Source organism: Teleopsis dalmanni, chromosome 2 (assembly GCF_002237135.1).
Source record: "Teleopsis dalmanni isolate 2A chromosome 2, ASM223713v2, whole genome shotgun sequence".
Lineage (NCBI taxonomy): Eukaryota > Metazoa > Arthropoda > Insecta > Diptera > Diopsidae > Teleopsis > Teleopsis dalmanni.
Window position 1 is genome coordinate 119,590,444 of NC_051847.1, and position 10,773 is coordinate 119,601,216.

Sequence of the window (10,773 nt, forward strand, 5' to 3'; positions counted from 1 at the left end):
AAAGTCTACTAAGTCTTCAGTACTCCGGTTCAACGAAAACCGGGCATCTACGGTCATATTATTTTTAAATTTTAATAAAGACATGTAGACATGTATGCTAGTTGATCCGCGAGCTTATTTACTTCAGCACACCTGTGACTAGAAACGTAAATAACGAAAACTTTATGGTGGAGAATGGGACCTTCGTTCGATTATTGAAGATTCCTTAGGAATTGTACATGATATGGATTCGTTTAGGAGTAGTATTTTCATTACTGCAAATATTTCGAATAAATTTGGTTGTTTATTAATCACATTAGTAAAATACTATTGAAGAATGATAGTATTTATTTATTTACTTGTTATCTTTTGATCTGATAATTCAATTTCTTTGAGTCGTATGTGCTTTGGAACCCGATTTTAATTTGGTGAGGGTTAGGAATTCAGTTATTTTCGATAGCGCATGTATGACATAAAATCGCTGACATTATTATAATTTTTACCGGCTACTATTGTGAATGTCTGTATATACTAGAAATTTTTCTTTGTTACATATTGGATGCTCAGTGGCAAGTTTGATAGCAAGAGCCTCAGTAGAAAAAATAGAGTATAGTGCAGATAGTTCAGCCTTCTTAAGTAAGTCATTTTGATATACCGCAGCATATATAACATAAACATTATATTTAGAAACGTCAGTGTACAATACAGGCCAATTGTTGTTCATATAGAAATCGAATTAACTGTTGTGATTATAATGCCTTTCAAACAGGTTTCAGGTTATTTACGGAAAAAACTGATGAAATCATGATACGGTATACTGACGAGGCCGATCAGTTCGACAATTCGGATATGCATTAAAAAATTCTTTTTGTCGAAATTTGGTTTTTATTGTAGGTAAGGCTTCTATAAAAAATAATTAATATACAATTCTTCTATGATAGAATTCGTTTAATTTGTTTTAAATGTACTTGAAGGGTATTCATACATCCATAATGCCATATCTCTCATACGTGCTATTATTTTTTATATTTTATTTCGAAGTCCAAAACATTAGCATTTCGAGAACTGTTTTAGAACTGTAAGACTAAGTAATAGCCAGTCCCAGGAAATGAATAATAAGCAACGTTTTCATTACATACTCGTAAAAGTAACAACAAAAAACTATAATAAATATGTACAAATTTGTAAACTGAAAGAGCTAGATATTATTAGACTGCTGACTACATGAGCGAATTAAAGAATTTATTTCGTACATAATATTTTCATATTTTTATTTTTTTCACAATATATATATCTTATATATATTTAATAATTATCAATAGTTCAATAGTGAGTTTTAGTTGTCAATATACTAATAGTAAAATGACATCCAAAAATAATATAAGTAATAGGTTGACTTATTACTTTTATAATTTGTTTGTATTGAAAGCTTTTTTTAATATAAAATAATATAAGATACAGGACATATATCTTGGCGTCGAGAAAATATAGGCCCTTAGGAAGATACTTCTTTAATAATTTATGAGTCTGTTTATCGGTGAAGATCTATTAAATTATATAAATTTAGCGGGATGGATTTAGCCCATACTAGAGCTCTTACGAGGAATGTAGTATCAAAACGGAGAAAAATCGCTAACTGAGGTACATAGAAGTTATTTAATGGCCTGTGACTGCAACCAAACAACCAACATGACAGATTTGAATCAGCTGCATATCAGTTAAAATTATTCTTACCTCGTTAGTCAGTACGTTTAACTCAGAGGCGTGTCTTGAGGAGTGCACAAATTAACTTATTGGGATTTTAAAAGCTTTTTATTGTTAATTACCCGGACGATTTCTTAAAAATAATTTCCAATGCAATAATTGCCTTTTAATTATAAGTTGGATATGGAATAAATAATTTTTTTTCTAACTATTTTTGCATTGAAAATATAAATACTATAGCGCAAAGTTCTTTTCATACAAAATAAATTTTCTTGTTCACGCGAAAATGTCGTCAACGGAAATAGACAAATTTATGAATATCGCCAATTCTATCTATAAATGTCTGGGCATCGTGTCATATCATAAAACTGGACGTCTTCAGCAAAGATCCTGGACTTATGCAGTCATTTTTGCGATAAGCGTTTTTGATTTAGCAACTGTCGCTTTAGCAGAGACTACGTTTATAATATTGAACTATAGAAATAATAATTACGCTGATATTGCCTCTACATTTTCTTATCTTGGTTTCGCTATTTTGGGCTTATTTAAAATACTGTTCGTACTGTATAAGAAGAAGGATTTGACCAATTTAATGAAGCAACTTGAAAAATTATTTCCGAAAAATAATGCCGAAAAAGAACAAATCGAACTGAAAAAGTATTTAAACTATTGCAGAAATGTTTCAATAGGTTTTACCATATTGAACATAATTCTCATAGCGACTTATAATCTGTATGCCATAACTGAGTATTTACTGTATGAACGCTTGCTTAAAACACGCATTGTTGGTAAAAACTTACCTTATGTGATGTACATACCATGGGATTGGAGAGACAATTGGACGTATTATTTCCTGTATGCTTTTGAGGATCTTGCTGGTTTTGTGGCTTCAACGGGGCAATTAGCTGGAGATTTGACCTTATCTGCAGTATCAGTACAACTTATAATGCATTATGATAATATAGCTAGACTTATAGCAGAATATAAAGTCAAAGCAACTGAAAATAGCGTGACATATGAAAAAGATTATAAGGAGGATGTAACATATTTGGCGAATGTTGTAGTTTACCATGAAGCAGTTTTAAAGTAAGTTTATATACCTTTGAAGTAATTATATATTTTTTGACATGCTCGATTTAAGGCTTTCCGATATAACGAATACCATTTTTGGTATACCTCTACTAGTTAACTTCATGTCCTCTTCATTTATTATATGTTTCGTGGGATTTCAAATAGCTCTCGGCGCTCCGGCAGATGCGCAAATAAAATTGTTTTTATTTTTAGTTGCTTTATCTGCACAAGTGTATTTAGTTTGTCATCACGGACAGTTGCTAATTGATTCGGTAAGTGCGGGCTATTTTAAACCCAATAATTATTTAACAAAAAGTAATTGCATAAATATAGAAGAACTCTTTTTCGGTAGAGTGTAGGTATATCTTACGCTGTCTATGAACATAATTGGATTAATGCTGATATCCGTTTTAAAAAAATGTTAGTGTTTATGGCTAGACGCGCACAACAGCCCGCTCTCCTTAAAGCTACAGTTTTTGTGGATATATCACGTAGTACTATGACTGATGTAAGCACTACTAATTTTTTCATACAAAAATTTAATAAATATATTGATTTCAATTACAGGTTATACAAATGTCATATAAGTTCTTTGCACTCTTACGCACCATGTATTCTGACTAAATCTTTCCAATTTATATTGACTTAAGATACTATTTCAAGAAATTAATATTATTGGATTGAGAATTTATTTGTTTTTATGTTAAATATGTACATTTAGTATTCGGGACAAAATTTAATCTTAAATATTATGTTACAAATACTGTTTAATTTATGCACGCATACCTTACCTGATATAAGCAATGTAAATTATTATAACTTATGAAATAACATATTACTATTTTTGTAGTTAAAAGTTAAAAGTTTAATACTTGTACAAGTTATTTCCGGTTGTTTCTTATTCTAGCTACTTACCTTAGTTCATTACACGATTCACTAGTATTTTTGCCAGTTTCTTTGGTAAGTGCAAACGGATGTCCATATTGATGTTACTTCACTTCACAGTTGATATTAAGACAAGACTTGTGATGGTCGTTAGCATCTCTTTTTTATTAATCACAGATGCATATAGAAGTAATAAGGAAATATAAGGAAATATATCTTATAAGGAAATATTTCACAATCCACACGTTAGGTAAGTCAGCGTATGCTACATATAGCTTCTGAATAGAATAGCTACCTTCTCGTTTGAGTCTACAATATGTTCAGCTAACGTTCTTTTCTCTAATTTATTACTGTTAAATGTTTAATAGATATTTTAAAAAATATCTGAACCTAGGTTTTATTTGTGTTTGTTTTACGGCTATGTGTTGTCTCCATGTCAATCGTCGGTCTAAATGAATACCAATATATGTAACGCTTTAGATGCTGGATGCTGGTATAATAACGTTTTTGAGAGTTACAGGTGGACAAGTTTCTTTTCAAAGTTATTTGTGTACTTTTTTGTTCATTTACGCGAATGCCTCAGTCGCTTAGCCAGTTTTGGACGTCCTTGAGCTTACGAACATAATCTTGAGACCTATAATCTTTTTGTTAATTATAAAGCAACTTTCCGTAGCTCCATAATTCACTGTATTCACGCTCTAATGTCTGCTTTCGGTATATCTACAAAGTTAGCATGACTACAGAATGACGTTAAGCAGTACCTTTAGATTTGCAAGGTAGAATCAAGTCTCTTCGAATCTATAAATGCTGTGCGGGGCTTGATTCTCTAATGTATGTTCTCTTCAATTTCATTATGTATATGATCATACATAGGACCGATGCTCATCAAAATGGCACAATATTTCACAAATGTGTCCATTTGTGTTATTTTGAATCTGCCAAAATAAGGTTAGCAATGAATGAGGACCAAACTTCCGATGTTGTCAAGGATCTTACATAATTTAACATCCCCCTAATAAACACAAACGATGACAATCTGGTTAAAAAGCATTGACGATGTCATGGAATGAAAAAGCAGCGCAGTTAAGTTTAGCGAATTAGCATCCAGCGGTTTTACTGGGTTGGTCATCTCATAAGAATGGATGCTCTACGACGTTCTAGCTAGAAAGGTGTTCGAAGCGGTAGTTATATACTACAGACTATGGAGAGTAGTGATGCGTGAATCCTAAACCTCATAACAGATTATTATTACTACATAAATAATTAAGTAAATAGAACAAACGATAAATAAACTTATATTTTTAAGTACTTCAAAACGGAATTATTATATTATTATGTTCATGTGACACTTCAAAAAAATATTATTGAACGATTAATGCGTTATATGAAACTAGGATGTTATGGATCGGTTCGTCAACAATCATAAAGTAAGTTTACTCTAATCTTTATAGGAGAAAGTGTAGACTGTAATATATCCTGTTCCGAAACAAAATTTTCATTTTTAATAATTTTCTTTATTTTCTTTTCTTTTTCTTTTCCCAAAGTACTCTCCTCCTGCGGCAATACATGCATGCCAACGTTTGATCCAATTTTCCACACAAGTTTTATAGGCCGCCTAATGTATGGCCTTTAGTTCACGCAGCGAATTCTCTTTTATGGCCTCTATGGTCTCAAAACGCGTTCCTCGCAATGAAAATTTGAGTCGGAGGAAGAGGAAAAAATCACACGGGGCCATATCTGGAGAGTACGGTGCTTGGTTGATGATATTGGTAGAGTTTTTGACCAAAAACTGCGACACAACCAACGCTGTGTGAGCCCGTGCGTTATCGTAGTGTAAAATCCATGAGTTTTCCTTTCATAAATCTGGCCTCTTTTTGCGAATGGTTTCACGCAAACGACGCATAACGGCCAAATAATACTCCTTATTGATCGTTTGACCATTTGACCGTACGGAAGGAATTCATAGTGCACCACACCACGAATGTCGAAGAATACAATCAGCATAACCTTGATTATGAACCGACTTTGGCGTTCTCTTTTCGGTTTCGGCTTACCTTCGAAGCACCATTCGGTCGATTGTTGTTTGGTGGGCATGTCAAATTCATAGACCCATCACCAGTTATGATGCTTTCGATGAATGTGGGATGTGGGGTCACTATTTGCGTTGGAAATCATCTTTTTTTCAAATCACAACAACGCTTTTTTTTGAATGAAATACAGCTAAAAATCGCCACACGAAAATTTTTCGACTTCTTTGTATAGACGCCAAACAAAAACTAATTGTATGATATGCGTTAAACTTTGACAGAATGTGTATAATAGTGTTGCCAGCGTGAAAATAAAAAAAATTTACCGATTGGATCAATTAAAATTCTCGTTCTTTTTTGATCAGAAGGTATGTAGTTATACATATTGATTTATCACACTTGAGTTATTATGCTATATAAGTTGTAAAACTATACATAAAGTATAATGTATTAAGGTAAAAAGTTCCAATTAACACTTTCTGCGAGTTACATAGTTCTGTAAAGGAGCAAAATTGTTTTTATTAGTATCCACTAATAACGCAGGAATAATATGTCGTCAATAATTATTATTGGTTAAGGTGAAATGGAATAAGATGGAATAAGAAAATTTTGAAGTTTATGATGTGCATTGTGTCACCTCAAAATTACCTAATCTAAATTTTAATCACTTTTACTAATATTCAACTGAGCATATAAGCTTAATATTATCATCGTTTAAAGAATAGAACAACTGTTCAGCTATTTCAAATATTTCGAATTTTTAAATAGATTCCGTGAAAGAAATCTAAATCTTGAAATAAATAAATGGACATCATTTAATCATAATTTAAAACTAAGACTTCAAATGTAGGTAAAATTACACAACCATTTTTACTATGCAGAACCTTGAACACTCTGTCATACCCAGTCAATAGCATATGTGTTGCTATACTATCGTCCTGTGGTTATCCTGTTTTAGATATTTGTATGTATGTATTAGTTTAGTGTCATTTTAAAATTATTTTCGGACAGCATATTGTTGATTACATGTGTCTTGTGTGAACATATGGTGTTGTACCTTATTTTTGATTTTCTAAAAAAAAGGATTGCAACCTTCAGCATGCAAATATTTCGAAAGTTAAAGTATTTGCTCTAATATTACGTGTTGCACCCAACAGAAGTCCCATCACATGTGTGTTGGCTTGACACAGCTTGACTTAAAGGAAAACAATTTCAATTTGGTTGCATCCAGTGTCACACTATACTCTTCATGCATTTACTACTGCAACTTTACCAACAATTTTTATCAAGTTTAGTATTTCCCCTTGCATAACTTTTGCATTTTCTCTCCTGTCAACACGTACAAATTTAAAGCTATTTGAAGTTTGATTCGCTTCGACTATTAAATAAAATTCTCTTTTTTATGTATATAAAAATTTGGAAAATTTTTCAAAAATTTAATTTCAACTTTTGCTGCATTTTCACTCGACCAAAATGATAAAATTAAGTTCCTGAAAGTGTGCATTGTGTGTCATGCATGCTAGTATACTCCATGCAGATATTTTGTGGCAAATATTGATAAAGGTTTAACGTGATAAAGGTTTAAGTTTTAAGTACGTTAAATACATAATTGAATTTGACATCATTCGCCATTTTCATATACGCGATTTTTTTACACTATAAAACCTTTTTTTTAACATGAAACTGAAAAATTAACTGCCATAATTAAATTAAAATGAATTACGGCATATAATGAACAATTATTGGAAATTGTACATATTATACGTATTTGCTTGTGCCCTTAACCCTCTACCTAAATGGATTACATTATAAAATATGTACTTTTATATTAGCGAAATTTCAGTTTTTAGGTCATGGCTATCTTTATAAAGTTTATTTTTGTGAATAAAATATATGTACGTGAATATATTTTTCTTACTTAAATTAGAAGTAGTTGGTTTTTGTAGCGAAAAAATTTTTAGTGATGTTTTTCTTTACTTGTCTTCATTGCATTATTATTTAGGAACGTCACACATTAAAGAACATTTTCGCTTAATTTTTTTATTAAGCTTAATACTACTTTTAGGTAGTCGAATTTCCTTAATTTCGTTAAAATGAAATTAAGTTTATTTGGAAAGGGTTCATACTACCTCAAATTAAGGAAATCATATGATTTTTGTTTACAAATTGAATGTTAAAAATTACATGCTCAAAACATTATTTATATCTGCGAAAAGTTTATTATTATAACTATAAAGGATGGCGTTCAGTAGTTTTATTAGCTTTAGTGGACTTCAGGTATATTATGTTTCACTATATTTTTAACTAATAACAGTTACAGTTTTTTCTCTATATTAAAATTAAAAAATTTGCAATACTTTCAAAATATTTTCCCTATTTAATCAACTGTCACATTTATTTAAAAAAAGATTTACTTCTGTACAAAGTATATTTGGTAATCCCAAATTGCCCAGTGAAATATTTGTGGCCATTTGTGGACTTCCATAATAAAATATTTTAAATTTGTTAGACTGAGGCACTTGCAATCCAAGTGCTCAGTTCCTTACTTTCCTGGAAGAAACTATACTTTTATTTCAAGGGTTCAGTAAACTCAGCATCACCATATGTTTTGCCATTTTGCTACTAATTCTACCCAGTAGAATTTTTAGTCTTGATAAATTTTAACTTAACAACGTTAATTTGGAGTTTTCATACCTTTTTTTCCAATCACAAAAGAAATTTTTTAAAAATTTTTTGTTACTATTTAATGAACTTTTGATTTGAATCGAACTGCAGCAAAAAGAACACAAATTACAAATATGTGCTCTTTAAATATAATCTTTGATTTTTATATATAATCCAATAACATACAGATTTAACAAAAGCTAAAATCCATAGTTTAAGTATTAAATTAAATCCTTAAAAACAAATTAAACATTAATGAAATCCAATATCTATATAGACAAAATAGTTAGTGATTCATAAAGGGTTAAAATTGTGATGTCCTTTTTCAAAATTACACTAATAACCACAAATAGTGCACCAACAACAGTACACTAACAAAAAGTACACCCACATATGTAATACAACAAGCACTCAAACCGCAGTATTAGCATACCTATATGGATATAAATATATAGTTACTACACGTACATGATTGACATTTCATAAGTGTACATATATGTAGTATAAATATAAGTGTGCAAAAAATTAATGAAGCACTTAATCAAAGTTTCACTTACGTTGTCGCACGAAAACTTTGACAACCCGCCGTAAACTTCTGCTAACTCACACTCGTTCGGGGCGTATGAGTGTTTTTTTAATGCCACTTACATACCAAACTGAACATACATAAAAACAGCTGCATTTATTTTGAATAATAATGATAGCGTATCAATTAAGCAATTTATTTATTTTGTAAAAAGGGGCTTTTTTCTTCAAACGTTAATGCCTACGTTTTATTTGTAGTTTTTCAAAGCTTGTGGCAAAAGTGTACGTGCATGAATTCCACTGGTGCACAATAACTAGCATAACTGCATGTGTCTATGGGAATGGCAAATCATATGCTCAAATTTCAATACATATACGATATATATGTGATATTATTGTTTTACATACCATACTTGCAGCGCAATTCAATGCAATAGCATGAATGGCAATGTTGGCTTGCATATGCTGCATTGGCGTGCAGTGGCATGCAGGTCTACGTCATGCCTTCGGCTGTTGGCTGACTGCTGATTTCAGCCGTGATTAATGCATTCATTTACGCTACAGCAATGATAATCGAATTACGGAATTTCATAGCAGCAGATTCCAGCAATCTACGCATAAAATATGTAATAATTGTAGTTTATGGCAAATGATATATTATTTTAGTGCTGTACTGGCATATGTAAGCGGAAAAATTTATTGTTGGCATTGGTTTCGCTTAAAGATATCAAACTGCATTACATTTGTAAGCAAACTATTTAGCCATATTAAATAGCCATAAAAATACATAAAATTCACAAATCGTACAAATTGTAATACAAATCTCAAACTTCATTCGGATAACATTTAAGTGTCGCACTGAACCATATGAATTTGATGTTTGCTATAAATTAATATCTTAAATTTTAATGGTAGGATCATTTTCATATTTTGAAATAATGTAATTAAATATGAAATTAATTACAGAGTATCACAAAAAATTTTAATATACGTAATAGTAGCGAACGGCTAAAAGTGTTGATAGAAGAAGAGTAGAATGACACGAGGTGGGTTGCCAGTTGAGATTACGATTTTGGTATTCACTTAGCATAAAACAATCACAATATATTAGTAAAATATTAGCAAATCCAATAAAGATAAATAAAATTTAACTCTAATATTCACAACTTGTATTCACAAAATATATGGTCTCGCTCTTGCGGGTCGTGGAGTAGCATTAGCATGACTTTCTCGATATTTCGTTCCTAGATTAAGTTCTAGGTATACATAAGAAAGAATAATATAAAAGCAACATATAATGCCTCTACAAATAGAACAGTATTGAAATTTAACAACTAAAAATACAGCTGGTTTATGATTTCGTTCTAATATAACACAGCAAGTAGATTTATCATTACATACTTTTACAGTAAATAACCAAAACTTCAGAAAAATATATGAACATTTAAGTCTTGTATGGCTTTGGATCAGTTGGCTAATGAACGCTGACTGTAAGCCTAAAATTTGGCAGGGCACAAGTTCGATTACTGGTACTTAGAGTCTGAAAAAATTATTTACGAATAATTAAATACAAAAAATATTTCTAAGACGACTGATGATGGGTATTTAGCCATACTCGAAACAGCTGTATGGTCAGACAAAAATTAACATGATATAAAAAGAATTTTTATTGTTGTTATTTACTACTGTTCGCAAAACCTCATTAAACTCTAATAATATAAAAGCATGACAATAGCAAAGGTTAATACCAGAACCTTCAATGCTTAACATTGAAACCACATATCAATCGAGTTTAATCCAATATCAGTGAAACTATAATAAATATTTCTGTGCTGAATCAACTATGACCAATTCAAAACTATAACTACGGATAGACCGAAATGTACACTACTCCCTGGTATACATATAAACAAAATAA

At 30.9% G+C, this 10,773-nt stretch overlaps 1 protein-coding gene across 1 annotated transcript; it reads left to right on the plus strand.

Moving 5' to 3' along the window:
* Window positions 1-1,969: 1,969 nt before the first annotated feature.
* Window positions 1,970-3,378, plus strand: LOC119675570 (odorant receptor 85c-like). The gene is made up of 4 exons (XM_038086776.1): window positions 1,970-2,769; window positions 2,825-3,026; window positions 3,107-3,262; window positions 3,322-3,378. The coding sequence occupies exons 1-4, from the start codon at window positions 1,970-1,972 to the stop codon at window positions 3,376-3,378; spliced, it is 1,215 nt and encodes a 404-aa protein (XP_037942704.1).
* The last annotated feature ends 7,395 nt before the right edge of the window (window positions 3,379-10,773 follow it).

Coding starts and splice junctions, on each gene's coding strand:
- LOC119675570 (XM_038086776.1), top strand. CDS start 1,970: ATGTCGTCAACGGAAATAGACAAATTTATGAATATCGCCAATTCTATC. Junction 2,770..2,824: donor TACCATGAAGCAGTTTTAAA/GTAAGTTTATAT, acceptor GCTCGATTTAAG/GCTTTCCGATATAACGAATA. Junction 3,027..3,106: donor GACAGTTGCTAATTGATTCG/GTAAGTGCGGGC, acceptor CTTTTTCGGTAG/AGTGTAGGTATATCTTACGC.